The sequence below is a fragment of the Vigna umbellata genome, chromosome 5 (genome assembly GCF_029865625.1).
Source record: "Vigna umbellata cultivar VRB3 chromosome 5, Vumbellata_1.0, whole genome shotgun sequence".
In the NCBI taxonomy this organism is placed as follows: Eukaryota; Viridiplantae; Streptophyta; class Magnoliopsida; order Fabales; family Fabaceae; genus Vigna; species Vigna umbellata.
In genome coordinates, this window is record NC_142169.1 from 63,839,223 (window position 1) to 63,856,191 (window position 16,969).

Genomic DNA, 16,969 nt, shown 5'->3' on the forward strand with positions numbered 1-16,969 from the left:
TCAAAAAATATTATATAAACTTTTGAAACATACAAATTTTCAATTAAATTAGCATTTGGCACTTTTAGTATTAGTTTAACGAACCCAATATTTAATTTTAGTAGTCATTTTTGCTATTTTTAATTTGTCTAAAATAATTTCGCATTTTGAAAATTAATAAAATTAAATTAGACTTTTGACCGTTGAACCTGCCAAAATTCCTTCGTTCTTCAATTAGTCTATTCATTTTCTGGTTTTTGTCCACCGTTGACTTCATGCCATTCTCCCTGCTATTACTGGTCACTAGATGAATCAGAAACATTTTGAATTTTTTTTTAAATAATTTTAATTTAGTTAATTTATTATCAATTTTTTTTTTTACTTATGTATGATTGGTCTACTAATCTTATGTTAGGAAATATAACTGAGATTTTTTTTCCCTATTTTCTTTCTTTTTGACTTAAACCAATGGGAAACTGCAGTTTTTAAGAGACTTCTAATATATTTTTTTTATTTATTTATGAGTGTATTACCTATTTGATCACTCTAATCAATTAAACTTTATCTTTTATTCTCTATATTTAAAATTTATTTATTTAACTTCTTATATATAATTTATTTCATGTTATTAGTGTTTTTAAATTTCAATCACAATTAAAAGTAACATGTATGAGATGATTTTTTGAGTTATTAGTGTTTGATATAATAATCAGTTGAAACTTTTGTTAAATATAAGATCATCTATATGAATATAATTATACGATATTTTTTATCAAATTTAATTCTACTGCTATGATATATTTTGAGTGATTATAATTTTTTATTTTAATTGTTTTTAAATTAATTTTATTTAATATTTATAGATATTTTAACTTTATTTATTTATCCACTCCATTATTAATTTTACATCATATCTTTAAAAAAAATCAAATTTAAAATAAAATAGGTTAACATATACTTATGCCATAATGTCATAATTCTATTATATTAACTGATATAATAGCTAAAATATCTCGAAATATAATGTGAAATGGGATAAAAATTTATAAAAGATATAAATAATATAATGGTTAAAGGATAAATAATAAGAAAGTTTAATGAATATTTTAAAGATAAAAAAGAGAACAAACTGTAAAACTAGTGTTTTAGAAAAAAAAAATCATTTGAAATAAAATATAAAAACAGTGTATCCTATTAGAAGCTATGTTTTCGTCAATCATTGTTAACAAGGCAAAAAGTTTTTCAATCACTAAAAAAAACTTAGTCATAAACTAAAAGTGCTTGCCCTAAAAAGACAGCAAGATTTGATATTACGTATTTTATGTTACAGTTGTTCTTTTAATTGAACTTTTAAAGGTTTTATGAAACATCAAAAAATCAAAATGCTCTCACTGAAAATATAATTAAAGTTAAATAGAAAAATCCACACATTATAATTTTAATATATTTTTTCAATCATGAATCTACTCAATATTTTCTTAATTAGTGCAACTTTTTTTATTATTTAAAACTAGGAAAATAACAATACAAATATAATAAGACTAATAATCAGGTGTCAGAGCATTTTAGATGGTTCTCCTTTCCTACATCAATGTTTATTCTTTTATTAATTATTTCAAATGTCACCTATTTGTACCAATAATTTATTACTAAATAGCACTTATCTCAAAAACTATATTTTAACTCTCTTTCCATAAACACTTTTATCTTTTTAAGAAAATTTATCCAAATAAAAAACTAATAATAAATAAAATATAAGTTAAATCCATATAAGATATCGATATTATCTCCCATTCAAAATCTTAAATATAACTATTCTTCCAAGATAAAATTTTCTCATTTTTATGTACTGTGATACTTAAACTTTTCATTAATCCTTATGAACACTAATTTTACATCATAAAATCTCCAAAATTAGCTAGAGAAATAAACACAAAACCAGGTCCAAAATAAAAACTTCAGACCATGGCAAAATCAATTCAGAGTTTCTTATTCCATTATTGCTAGCTTGTCCATATGTGTACATTGCAACCAACCATCCAGAAACACCCTTATAATGAACTTGTTGGAATATATATATATATATATATATATATATATATATATATATATATATATATATATATATATATATATATATATATATATATATATATATATATTCATGTGAATGCATTACCTTTTCTTTATGGTTAAATATAGAGAAATTGAAATAGAATGAATTGAAGCAAAGACATTAGGAGACATAAGAACAAAAAAAGAAAAAAGAAAAGTATGTGTTAATTTGGTTTAGTTGATAAAGAGAACAGAGAAAAGAAGAAACATACCTGGTATTGAAAACAAAGGAACAAGGTGACTAGGTTTGATTTGTGAGTTTTATGAGGGTGTGGTGTTTGGAACTTTGTTTTTTGTTTTGTTTTATTGGGATGATTGGTTAGTGTGAGAAGGTTTGATCCAAGTGGGTGAGGTTGAGTACTGAAATAATGCAATACTTAATACTGCTTGTTGTGAACATGACAACAACAAGTGGCATTGTAATCTGCTAAGATGGAATCTTCCTCGTAATATTCCCTCATACTTTCTTCTTTTATTAACAAAAACTATGAAACTAAATTAATTATTATATCACTTCAATTAATTTTTAAAAAATTACACATCATAAATATTTTCAATATCCTATCTAAAGAGAGTGGAAGTGGTAAATCTCATTCCTTTCAACAACAAAATAATATTAATAATTATAATAATAATAATAATATTCCGACAATGTGGTCCTTTTCCTATTGCTTCTTTCTCGTGCTATACGGCTATGCATTAATTCCATATAATATCTAATTTATCAGCTATTTTCCCTAATCATCTTCGTCAGAGATTCCAAATTTCTCATTGCACAACTCATACACTCTTCTAAACCAAACCCTTATAATTTAAAGATATTTTAATTTTTTTTTCATTAATTAAATTGAGTTTACTAGGATTCAATCTTAAGTTATAAAAGAAGATAATACACATTTAATTACAATAACGAATGTAAATTAATGTATGTTATGGTTGGTTTGCATGGCATAGCACATACTATTCTGTTGATTTAAATTTATTTAAAACTATAAATTTAAGAAAGAGACCTATTAAATACTCTCTTGAACGTTTCAAATAGGAAGAAAAATGTTTCTTAAAAGGGAATGATATAAACATTGTACTATTAGCATTTAGAAATAGCCAAATGTGAATATTACATGACATTAAATTCTCCAAAGTTCAAGAAAACAACTGTGTCAAACAAGACATTGAACTCTCACTCCTCAATAAATATTCTTGTATTATGTCATTGTTGTAAACGGAATTCCACTTAGACGGTCAAAGAGAGGTGGTGTTCATCGATGATATCAACTTTGATGTTATACCTAATCATGCAAACCCAAATCAATAATAACCCTCCACGTGTCTCACAAATGTGTATTTATTTCTTCATAATATTTTTATATTCTCTTGTCATAGTACTAATCATATAATACCAATAATGTCTTTCTTTATAGTCATCCAAATTTTAATTATCTTTAAAAATCTCAAGTTCTTAAGTAAATTTATTTATCCAACTTAATTATTACTTTTATAAATTTTCCATTCTTTGACCGTCCATCAATGTATTCAATATCCTGAGAAAGAGGCTGAACATATCAGTTAGCATCTGCAGCACTGTGAGTGTATGAAATAATCTAGTTTTTTTTGTTTCTTTTAAGAAACAACTGAATTTGAAAACTTGTCATGTTCCACCTACCACTTTCATGATACAGAAAGTTCAGCAAATGCAATTTGTGCAGCAATTTTCATTTCATTTGACTGACATGCCAAGACTATAGTGCAATATTATATTATTCAATGCTAAAGCCAAATTACAAAACGCGTAAAATCATAGAATACAACAAAAAGTCATATAGGAGGCAAATACCACTACTTTAAAACATGATTGGTGAGGAAAATATTTTGTTTGCTGTGTCTAGTGACCCAAATGTTCATAATTTAAAACAATGGTTGACAAAAAGTAACTTGTGAGGATTCTACAATTTAAATCTGGGTTTTGGGAATTCATAGGTTCTTTGAAGAGTTCATCCATAAAAGTCATTGAAACACACAAATTTTGTATAGTCAGAGGTAGATTTTTGCAATGCTTAAAGGCAGAGAGAAGTTTGAATTTACAAAAGGGTAAAATTGATTCCACCTATGTCTCACTACTAACTTACAAGACATGAGTTCAAGTACCTGTAAAGAAAAAGGAATGAATGAAGGGCAAAGGAAGATGATGAGAGGATGAACCATCCCTACATGCCATACCTAGTTATTCCTTGAGGAAGACTACCTTGGGCCACATTGATGGCCTGAGTTCTCATCTTAGCTTCACTCCAGATCAAAGGAGCTGCCATGGAGTCCATGCCTAGCATCCTTCTTTTTCCCCCACCGGGTGATCCTTCTAAAGTCAATCCTCCAGAACTTTCATGTGAGGTTAAACAACTTTCAGTTGAACAATCAGCCCTTTGGGGTGGGAGACTAGGTGCTATTTCTTCATCTGGAACATTCACCCCGGCCACCTCAGCTGATGGCAAGGAGTAAAATCCAAGAGGATCAACCAAAGTACCTCTAGGTGTTTTGCTTCCAATTGCTTGAAACTTTTGGCTGTCAGTGTCTATAACTGTAGCACCAATAAATTGATCAGCCAGCATCTTGCAAGCTCTTTCAAGCATGGCCATGTATCTCCTTTCTGCATCCTGCCGAATCTGCAAATGCTTCTCTGCCTGCAGTGTCATACTTGCTTCAATTACACTCAAGATAAGCAAACGTATGATACCATACGACTAAATTAACAATGTATCAAAAAGTTTGTGAAGCCGTATTCCAACCATGACTTTGCACTAGGAAAATGAAATTTACCTCCACTTGCAAATGTAACTTACTCTGCACTTCCATCTGTGCTCTCAATGCCTCCTTGATTTCATATCCCCTAGGCATAAAATTAACCACTCTTTCAATTCGGTAATTCCAATCCATTGAGACATTTGCCAGAACAAAAATTCATATTTATTAATTAATGAAAATTCTTACTCGTTTGTGTCGGAAGTTGGCAGCTTTGGAGAAGTGTTCTCAGTGCCAGGGCTTTCTAAAAGATATGAACCTGATATTCCTTCCATAAAAGAAGTCAGTTTGAAGCCAAGACAATGACAGAAAAGCTTAGAGTAAATTAGTGTAGTCCTGCAAAACATTTTTCCAGTTTAGGAAGTTGTTTGCTGTGAAAAAAATTATAATCAATATTCAAAATTCAAGTAGTGGTTAATATGTTAAGCATAAATTAACTTGGTTGTCCAATTTTTCAAAATTAATCTAATTGCTCGCTAAATTGAAATTCTGCATGGAAAGTTCCTCATCGGTCTGCATCAACAATATAACCTAAATATAAGGTTATGGCATTGATTCATACTCTGTACAGATTAAAAGTCCAGATGGACACCCTATCTGTGAAAGGGAAAAAGAAAGACAGCTACAGAACACATTGGACAAGCATACTCAGAAGATGGGAACATAATTGATCCAGAGAGGGGAATGACAATCATACCATCTTTGCATCCTTCACCAACATCTTTCCCAGATTGCTTACCAAGCCTGTATTTCTGCAATTCAGAAAGAAAGGTTTCATTTTTGGCTCATAGCTTAAACTGGGCAGAGTATGATTAAGAGAATTAAAGAGACCTGAAGATGACTCTTCAAATGAAACAGAGTCAGACCCTTGACATTCATGGTCCGCATGATTGCTTTTGGTGTAGCTTCTGCAGATAACATCCACAACCTAGTTAGAAAATGATATTGACGATAATCTATGCATGAAGACTTCAAGATACGCAATGGAAAGTAGGCCTAAAATTGAACAACTACTTTGCAAACAAGTCAAACCAGTTCCATTTCCAAACTTCAGCAGACAACGAAGGCAAATAAATTGAACTAATATACTTTTAACTTGAACAGCTAATGAATTCATGGAAAAGTATCTTGCTTTGTTATAATAATTAAATGTAGAGAACATAAGCCTGTGGTTTGGGTTGAGGATGTAATATATCACAGGCACAGTCACAGAAAAATATAACTATCAAATGAGACAATGTTTAAGTCTGAATCATGTTTATAGATAAACCATTGACCTCAGAAGTCTTCTGAACGATCTTGCCTAAAGTTTTTCTTAGTCTCTCTTTACCAGAGTCATAGGGGTACCCCTTCATCTGATTTACGCTCCTTGGAATCACATGTCTTCTCCACACATACACAAACCAAAGACAAGATTCAACCAACTTTCTTCCCAATGGATTCATTCTTATAAGACATGACGTAATAAGGATGCTAATTCTAGACATGGGTTGGACCCGCTTAAGCTGGCAAGTAATGACAAAGGAAAACCTGAATTTGTCACTATATAAACTCATTTCACTCCAACAACATGATTGACCCAATAATGAATACAACATCATGCCACAAACCCAAATTGTCACCCTTGGTTGCACTTTGTCTCTGCACTTACAATTTAGTACCTTTATACCCAAAGCTAGAAATTTGTCAGAATCATATGGCAGAAAGTGCCACTGAATGTGTACAAATACAAGCACATGATAAAAACCCACAACCTATCTTCTAGTTCAAATTCGGAAACTAATAACAGTATCATTTTGGTCTCTCTCATATAACAATAAAATAAACCTAAATACAAATAAAAAATAATAACAATGTATATGAAGATAAAAGATAAAGATAAGATATTTAACTAAGATATCTAATAATCTATATATTTAACACTCCCCCGCACATACAAATCGTATGTATCAAGATTGTTAGAAATATAATCAATTCTAGGTCCTGGTAAAGACTTAGTGAAAATATCTACTAACAGATAACTTGAGTTATCGAACTCCATCTTGATATCTCTAGATACAATCTTCTCTCGAATAAAATGACAATCAATCTTAATGTGTTTGGTCCTCTTACGAAAGATATGATTAAAACTAATATGAAGTGCAACCTCATTGTCACATATAAGTAACATCTCCAAATTGTAATTCTCTAAGCAATTGTTTAAGCCAAACAAACTTGAGTGCTAAGGTCATAGCTCTATACTCTTGTTCTGCACTAGATCTTGCCACAACACTTTGTTACTTGCTTTTTCAAGAGATCAAGTAACCACAAATGGAGACACATTATCCAGATGTGGACCTTCTATCAAAAGGAGATCTGTTAGGATACAAACAAAGTCTCACATCAAATAAAACAAGAGATGGATATGGGTTTATATACACATAAGATATCTCCATTGGTAAGAGACTTTTTGGAGTGGAACCAAAAGCTAATCTGTGAGGGTTTGACCCAGAGCGGACAATATCTTACCAATGTGGAGATTTATGTGTGTTGAACCTCCCTAGGTCGCGACAAGTCCAACGATGATGATACTGAAGTTTGACAGCACAGTTGTGGGTTTTTGACAACTTTTAGCAAAGTCATGTTTTTTAATGATTTTTGTCGTGTTTATGAAACATGACCTCATCACGGGCAATATTCACGGCGGTTTCCCTAAAGAATAGAAGTACTTCTTGGTTGTTGGTGGCTAAGTAGAACATGGAACATGGTGGCAAACAAAAAAAGGCTACAATTACATAGTACATTATTGAGACAGCCGCATCAACATGGGAAGTGAATGCAATTAAATTTTAAAAAAGAATCGTAAATCCACATATTTGGGAACTGTAGTAGTTCCAATACTTAATGAAGCAGGAAGGTGAACACATTTGATCCGAAAGGTTAACCACCTACTTGATCGTTGAAATGTAAGTGATGTCAAATAGGTCCTCAGATGATAATTTTCTGTTATCGAATGACATCATTTCGGTCCCAATCATTTTTCAACTATTGATGTCAAAAGAATTCATGTGACAAATCAATTGATTTTCCAAATCTTTTGAGGACCAAAATAGGGCTTAATAAAATAAGTAATGAAAGTGGTGGAAGAGTAAAAAAGAAATTATTATAAAGAAACAGATCAATATTAACTAAATTCTTTAAGAGCTTAATAAAACAGTAACTATTATAAACATAAACAACTTGCACTGATTTGTTAACAATAACATAGAAGGGAAAAGAGAACAAGAACACAGCCAGCTCCATACTGTCAAGGAAATTTTTATGCATAAATTCTTTGTGGGTGCCAATGTGCCAAAACTCCTTAATTTCGCATTCCTTAGATGAAGGTGGGTTTTGGACTTTAGTAAGGTTCAAACATGAAATTTGATTCCTCAAAAAATGGGTCTGTTATGTTATGGCTGTCATTGGAAATTGCAGCTCTTCAAGACACAAAGACACAACAGTGGAACACTCTACCGACAGTATTTAGGAAAAGCAAAGAGCCATTCAGCTCTGCTCTGCCAGTGAAACAACTGTTACATCAGCAGTTGACCACATAGTAAGAAAATCTCTACATTTAGCACAATAAATCAATTTTAAGGAGTAATATACCAAGTAAATTCCAAAAGCATCCCTTCAATTATTTGAAAAGTGGGTATTATATTTTACAGTAACCAAACAAACCCAAGGTTTTAAAAACAATTATTTTACAGTTTGATTTCATTCTCTTAAAAATCTAAAACAAATGGGCTGCATTGTTCTTCAACTCTTACAATTAATGTATCTGTTAATGCCACATTTAAAGTGTAAGATCAGCACCTTTCGAACCACTTTTCTTGGCAAAAGAAGTTCAACAAGGTTGACAAGTATTAACAAATTGTCTTTTCCTTCATTCATTCATGAAGTACGTATATGGCAGTTCAACTTAGTTCCAAAATCCAAACCTCTAGTAGGTAATTCATTTTGCAAAAAGAAAATTAACATGACCTTACAGCATGGTTCTATTGTGTAAGAGAAACGGGGAGGGGATACAGAATGATAATTGATAACCCCCAAACCAAGAGAAATAAATATATTGCAATGTTTTATCACATTCAAAAGGCTCAAAAACTCAAATGTGTCAATTAAACAGCTCAATGAATCTAAATTAATAAACACAAAGTGCTAGATCTAAATATTGAAAAAACTTCAAAGCTATGTTTGGTATCATACATGCTCATCAATATGCCAACTGCGTTGAACTAAAAATAGTTTATACTTTATGATCTCAGAAGCTCAACGAGTTGCCATTTCTTAATATCAAGCGAAAGTAAAAAATAGCCAATCTTTGTATCGCACAGCTGCCACTCATTTACATTTCAGCCACCATTTACAACACAAAGGTTGTATATAATCATTACTTCCGCTGTTTCTTTTAGGCAAGCATCCTCTCTCATTCTGCATCATTCAACAAAGCATCTAAAAGTGCAGGTAGCTCCACCACTGCCATGCTCCTGCTTGATTAATTCAATTCAACCCTTCCTTCAACTTCTTTCAACAAATTTCTTTGGTCCAAGTTAATGCATAAAGCTCCCAAGTCAATCATGAGAAGTTTCAGCACCCATCAACAAACGAGGGGCCCGAAATGAACATCGATCTCTTTTAAACACAAAACTCTCTCCAATAAGTTTAAACTTTGTGGTCAAACTCAGAACCCACTAATTCACAATATTATTAAAACAAAACAGTATCATGTTAAATTTTCCATTAAGCAGTCAAACAAACTAACACATGTCTACTAGTAATCTACTTACGAAAGTATTCTCCACCTACATTGTTACAACAAGTTCTGCTCGTCACAGTCCACATGCACCCTAGGCAAGACCAATAAATCTAGCTAACGCAGTTGACAATTCCAGCTCCAATTATGACAATTTACAACCGAGACAGGAGTATAACCATAAACAAACTCCACAACACCTAAAACTCAAAAGAGTACAAACAAAAAAATAGTCCATTTTCCCAAGCTCCCAAATGCAAAGCTCTGTCATTTCATTTCAAACAAAAACATCAAAGCATCACACACAGGCAATACAAACACTCAAACAAATCCACCCCAAATAAAATATAAAAAAAAAATCTTCTGTTTTGCAATTCCCATAAAAATAAAATTCAACCAACTAAGACTAAGAAAGACTAAGAAGAGACTCACTACTTGCTCCCCCAAGCTGTGTGACGGCATCAACGAATCGTTCGTGCAAGTCCTGAGTCCAACGAAGGCGAGGTTTGGGATCAGCAGTGAGAACGAGACAAGGGTCTCCCTTGTGAGAGTGAGAGAGGTTGGAAGCAGCAGCCTGCATGTCATCCTGCGCCACAATCCCATCATGGGGGTGTATGAGCCTCGGGTACATCCTCCTTCAATGGGGGAACCCCAGAAGCCCCAGAGACCAAAGATAGAAGCTTTTTCAGTGAAAGAAGGGACAGAGATCCGAGACAGGGTGAGTAGCCATCTGGGTAAGGGTGAAACTAAGAAAGGAGAGAGCTTTGAGGTTGGTTGGGTGGCGAAAGATGATGATGAGGATGATGATGAATGAGATGAAAGTGAGAAAGCAAAAGGGAAAAACTGAGTCTGACGCTGGCTCGCCTTTCCGGGATCTTGTCCCTTACTGGTCTTTTGAGTGAAGAAAAGGAAAGAGAAAAGAGAGAGAGTTTTTAAGGGTTATTGTCTGTGCCTGTGGGACTCTCTATCTCTCCATGCCAATATGTCTACATCCATTATTGCTGTCTCTCTCTCTCTCTTTCTCATGTCACTCTCTTATTTTACACTCATTATTGTACTCTTTTTTCACATTTATTTTCTTTTGGAAACAACTCTTCTAGGATGGTTGCTCCCAAATCTGATCATTTTCTCCAGAAAGGTTATAACTTTAATTACAATCCCTTTCTTTTTGAGAGATAAGAGAAATGAATCTCTCATAGAAGAAAAGAAATGAATTCGCATGTCTTTGATTAACATGAAATAGAGTCAAATTAGAGAGATGAAATAGTTTGGCTTCATTCAAAATAAATCATTCTCACTGTTATGTCATACAATCAATTATGGAATATGATTTAATTGATTATATTTTTATAAATGGAAAAATATTCAATACGGGTAAGGGACTCTTGCATTGTGTTTTATCTATTCATTTCCATGACTTTCTTCACACTTTTCTCAAAGAAAATATTCCCTGCATTCCAGAACAACAGTTTACATTTTTCTCTAAATGATAGTACTTTTAGTTTTACTTTTTTTTTTTTCAAGCTACTTTTCTAATACATTTTCATATTTGATAAATTTTTTACAAATTTTAAAATAAATAAATATAATTTTCTTAATCTAAGTGTTAAAGTTTTATTTTTTACATGTTAAGCAGCATTATTAACATATAAGTAGTAAAATGTCAAATGATATAACTACTAAAATGATAACCTGAAATGGCATTTCACATGTTAAATAATTTAACAAAATTAAATTTATTGATTTTTAAAGTTTTATAATCCGTTTGTATCAAGTTTTGAAATATACAGATATTTTTATTTCGTGTTAAAATTTAGAGACTAAAACAATATTTAATCTTAAAAATGATTATCAGAAACAGACATAAAGTTAAAAATTAATGATGTTGACGTATTTATTTTTCCTTACCAGCTAAAATCAATAAATATAATTGTATGGTATATTTCGTCCGGTCAAGTTGTTAATCAATCAAATTTATGTGATAATTTAACCAAAAAAATCGAGTTGTCAGAGTATAACAATTTAAAACAGAAAACTTAATTAAATCTCTAATCAAGATTAGTGAAATTTGGGTTATAATTAGATCAATTATAATAAAAATATATATTACAAAAATTATAAATAAAAGTACAAAATAAAGAGTAAAAAAGACATTAACTACATATTTATTATCTTAACCTTATGATCAAATTAACTTTAGTTTCCGATAATATTTAATAAGTACCATCAATCCGTTTTAACAAACAAAAAAGCGGCCCAGAACAAAAATTATTAGACGATCGATTTTTAAAATGAAATTGATGAATTCTAAGTACCGAAACAATAATAATTTTTTTAATAAAATAGTTATGAGATTTTTAATGTAAAAAAATTAAATATTAAGTAAAAAGTAAAGATATACTTAGTATAGAAGTAATTAAGGTTTTCAATTTTTAAAATAATAATTAAATGAAAAATTTTACGGAAATAAGGGAGTGACATGTATTGATTAAATATTTGTTAATCACTGTCCTAATAATAAAAGACTATAGTTATCGAGTAGAGGATATATTATTCAGTCTATTATTTATCTTTTCTTTGACTTTTTTTTTATCAATTCATAGCTACCAAACCTATCAATTCTTTCTTTGTTTTTTTTCTTTTTTAAGTCATGGCTACCAAACAATATGTAAGTTATTAGAGATTAACTTTAATTAATTTATCTGTAAGTTGTAAGATTTTTTTTTTCTTTTACAAGACTAGCCTCGGATAAGCGTTGACAAATTGATTTTAAATAAGAGAAATAATTTCACAAAACTAATCCTAGTTAAACTAAGTTTTAGAGTAATATGATTTATATTTGCATGCTTGTATTAAAAAAATAATTTAATAATAAAATTCAGTATAATTGTTCCTATTCAAAGCAACAGTTATCTAAATTTTAACTTCGAAACAATTATCAACATGGAATTAAATACGTTAATTTTTTTCTATAATCATGTTAATTGCCATAATAAGGGAAAACAAAAGTCAAATTAAACAGACTTGGTTCGTAGAAGTCATCGTATAATTAAGAATTCAGTAGAAAAGCCATTGTATAATTAAGAATTCAACATGTTTTTAGCTCATGAAAAGTTAGTAAGTTTGATTTTGATTCCAATAAAAATTATAAATTTTAAATATGTTTAAAATCTTATAAAATATGTAACTTTTGGACTTAGTTTATATAAAAAATGTATTCTTCTAAAATAAAAATAAAATCACATACAATAAAATTTCATATTATTAAATGTTAAATATATACACATATATATAATTATATAAATATTAAATAAAAATATCAAACAAACATTAAATAAAAATTAAATAATTATATAAAAAATAAAAATAATTAAATGTATGTCTTAAAAATAACTTACAAAAATTAAATAAAAATTTATATAAATTCTTTTAATCCAACTAAACGTGTTTAAATAATTTAAATTGGGAATGAAAACGAAGATGAAATATATAAGGGCGAGATACATACTCATCCTCATTTCATATATAATTTTAAAAAAATTAAATATTATTATATTCATACTCATACTTAATCACAACATAAATTACTCGTAAAGAATTAATACATGCTCATATTATAATTATAAAAATGGATTTATTTGTCATTTTTACTAAGCACGTTATTAAAAAAATATAAACAGCTATTTTCAATTTTGAAAAACAAACCTATAACCCAAAGTTGCTATTTTAGTCGGACAAAAATTTATGTAGGCACGTAAATTAATCATCATTTTGTATGGTACGTTGCAAGTTAAAGTTACAAAGTCTAATTTCAATAGAATTTAATTTTGACAGACATTTATTTAGTTTTAAGGCAGCCACAACAGTTAAATATACATAGAGAGAGTTTCCAAACAGAAACAAACAAATTTTCATAGTCTCAAGTCAACTGATTCTTGTATATATCTGAATTTTCAATTCTATAATTTTTAATAACTAAAAAATGCCTCAAAACAAGTAACAAACCATACCAGACATCATGGATCAATGAACAACTTTTATCTACTCTTTTTTTTTTTGTTTTTCTTTTATGTGAGTGTCTCTTTTTAATGAAGGTTTTTTGATGCATGGATGAAAATTAAGAACCAAGCAATAAAGAAAGTTAAAGGAGCATGTGTGATGGTTATGTTTTTTTTTTTTAAGTTGTTATTCCTCCACTTTATCAATTTCATTGTATTTTTCAATGGACCATAATATCTTTTTATTTATTCAACTATGGTGATCATGGTTTAATGTGTTGAGTATAAATAAAGTCTCACATCATATCAAATAAGATATGGTCATATGTTTATATACACATATGATATCTTCACTATTACGATACTTTTTGAGTAGTCAAAATATCTTTTGAAGTGATAGTGAAAACAAATCCATAAAGACTTGATTCAAAGCGGATAATATATTTAAATAAAAAAAGTATAATTTATATGTTAAGTTTATCAAAGAAAAAAATATAAAAAGATACAACATAATAATTATGTGAAAAAAAATTATATTTCCAATTCAAAATCATAATATAACTAGTTAATAAATTTTTATCTTTGTATAATATTTCACTTTTTCATTTATCATGTAAGATTTAGATTTTAATATTATAATGATACTTTTTTATGGTTAAGCTTCACTCTCATCATTCGCGTTTTCTTTTTCTTTTCTATATTTGTTTTAGTGCAGTACGAAGTTAAGGGTTTGTTATGTTGTTTGGTTTGTCCATTCTATAATGTAATGTTCTGTTTTATCTTCGTTCTCTCTGTATCCTTATCCTTTGACGCGTAAAACGTGGAAAATATCATTTATACAAGTTATATGATTTATTTATTTTTAAAATCTACTATTCAACTTCAATATTTTTAAACACCTCTTCTTATTAACTTCAAACACGGCTTTGACATTTTTAACTATTTCTATATTTTAATTTAAAATGTTCTCACATGATAATATAAATTGTTAAATTATAATGAATAACTTAATCATACGTGTACCTGCCAAAATGGACACAACACAACAAACTAAATTAGATAAGTTTTTTTTCTATATTTTAAAACTCAACTAAAAGTATATGAAAATTAATTTACAAATGAACTTAAATGTCTCTATGATGCCCATTTTGCTTTAAAGTTCATATTGAAAAGCAAAGGTGATTGATATCACAAGAATGAATTTTTGAAAGGCGAGTGATGAAGGTCAAAATGGAATGTTACTATGTCTTATTCATCATTATACCACTGTACCATACGGACCGGACGATCCTGAGAAAGCAATACTGAATCAACCTAACCGACAGTTATACTAAGACCGATCGGTAGGCTCTCTAGATCATTAAGACCATGATTAAGGTAAACAACGATTAGAGCCATTGGACTAAAATTGGACTGTGATTAACTCTTCATTAATTCAAGCCCATGACGAAAACTTTAATCTTTAAACACAGGTTAAAGATAAGTGGTAGATAGATTATATTTAGTGCACATTTATTACTGTTCTATTGTATTGTCGAACGGTTCGTATAGTGACTTTGGCATCGGAGGATCTTTGACAGGTTTCTCCTAGACGGTAGAGCAAGACAACAAAGCTTGGAGCGAGACCGGACGACGAGAAGACAAAATTGTGAAGGAGTTTATTGACTCAGCACCGTAACCAAAACAACCAAGTCTCATAAAATGAATTTTCATAATAATGTAGTATATAATGTAGTATATAGTAGTAGTGTGTTCATGAACCTATCCTTTTTAATCTTATTTTATTTTATTTTTTAGTCAACTCCTTCCTTATTTTTTAACTGTAAAATACCTATTATATTTATTATTGTCCTTGTTAATGTTTATTTCATTATTCAATGAGAAAAACAAAAATAATAGGTGGCACTTCACATGAAAAAAGAAAACAATAATTGAACTATAAAATTATAAGACTTTGATAGCCATGTCAAGAATAACGGTTAAATTATTTAAATCAGTTGGCTTTAATAAGAGTTGATAATTGGTAACATTTTTTTTATGAAAGAAAAAACATTTTTCATTTGAATTATCAAATTAATAAACACTGACCTAAATTCCAAAAAATAAATACCTAAAAATTTTCACTTATTTTTTCCCCCTCTGTTACGATGGAAAAGAAAACTTTAAAAGCAAAAGAAAAATCCACCTGGAATCCATTTTTGATTTGCTAAGGTGAATCTTTAAAAATGATGTTTTGTCATATCAATGATTTAATAATGTTTTGAAAAGTTTTTCACCCAAGGAAAAAGTAACGATCTTATGGCCTACCCAGAGAAAATGTAATCCTAAATAACTAAAGTTTCTAAATTCTTTTACTTATATATATAACTCACATGACTTTCAAAAAGGAATTCTGTCTTTTCATAAGGTTCACTTCATTGTCATAATTCACAATCAAATTTCTACAAATCAATACAAATACGAAATAGAATGAATATTCACTGAACAATAAGTAAACAGTAACTAATTTATTGTAAAATATTTATTTGTTAAAAATACTATATGGTTTTGTATATACACTTGTAAGAATAAATTAACTGTCTTGACAAATAATTTTTTTTCTATTTAAAAGAATTATGGTGTTAGTATTGATTTTTTTTCGTATCATTAGAGGATAATTTAGCACTTAAATTACCAAATTTGGTACAATTTAAAATTTATATTAACATGATATGATTTCAAAATAAATAAGTCGTGTAAATACGATATAACTTTATTATAATCAAACGAAATTATGTTATCTTTATATAACTTATTTATTCTAAAGTTTTATCACATTAACCTAATTTTTTTTATATTATAGTCGTGTTATGTTAGTATACTTATTTTAAATTATAATTATTTTAAAAATTTTGTAATTTTACAACTAAAATAACCAAATTGGTAAAAAATAAATAAATAAATCCAAACATCATAGATTGAGTCATTTCCAAAAATCATTGTTGGAAAGATAATCGATAATGATTAAATATTTTGGTTTTGAATTCTAATTTTTAATACCCAATAATTAGTTTGTAATAATTTATACGGAGATGATAAAAAAAAAACAAATCATATATATATATATATTAATTTTCTTGTAGCCACTATAAATTTATTATTATTATTATTATTATTATTATTATATTATTATTATTATTATTATTAATGAGATTGTTATTGTAAAAGTAGATTAATTATCATTTGAATCAACGTACTGTTATACAAAAATTGGATTTCAGTCAATACGTTTATTCGATCTGACAGTAATTAAGGTTAAACTAAATGA

General features: G+C 29.0%; 1 protein-coding gene across 2 annotated transcripts; it reads right to left on the bottom strand.

The window, feature by feature from the left end:
• Positions 1–4,035: 4,035 nt before the first annotated feature.
• On the bottom strand, positions 4,036–10,653 carry LOC124848652 (protein PHR1-LIKE 2-like). 2 transcript variants are annotated; one of them, XM_047326393.2, is made up of 6 exons: positions 10,097–10,653; positions 5,719–5,795; positions 5,585–5,639; positions 5,077–5,155; positions 4,906–4,975; positions 4,036–4,769 (listed from the first exon to the last, which is right to left on the bottom strand). In XM_047326393.2, exons 1-6 carry the CDS (start codon positions 10,293–10,295, stop codon positions 4,299–4,301), a joined length of 951 nt encoding a protein of 316 aa, XP_047182349.1. In that variant the 5' UTR covers positions 10,296–10,653; the 3' UTR covers positions 4,036–4,298. The 2 variants fall into 2 exon arrangements, with proteins under 2 accessions (XP_047182349.1, XP_047182350.1); XM_047326394.2 differs by having other exon boundaries at positions 5,077–5,146; positions 10,097–10,647.
• Positions 10,654–16,969: the final 6,316 nt, after the last annotated feature.

Bases quoted from the DNA above. Each gene is read 5' to 3' on its own strand.
- LOC124848652 (XM_047326393.2), bottom strand. From the start codon at position 10,295: ATGTACCCGAGGCTCATACACCCCCATGATGGGATTGTGGCGCAGGAT. The intron at 5,640-5,718 runs GTCTCTTTAATT...TCTGAATTGCAG, and splicing joins ATTTGAAGAGTCATCTTCAG to AAATACAGGCTTGGTAAGCA. The intron at 5,156-5,584 runs GTATGATTGTCA...CTTTTATGGAAG, and splicing joins TGGTGAAGGATGCAAAGATG to GAATATCAGGTTCATATCTT.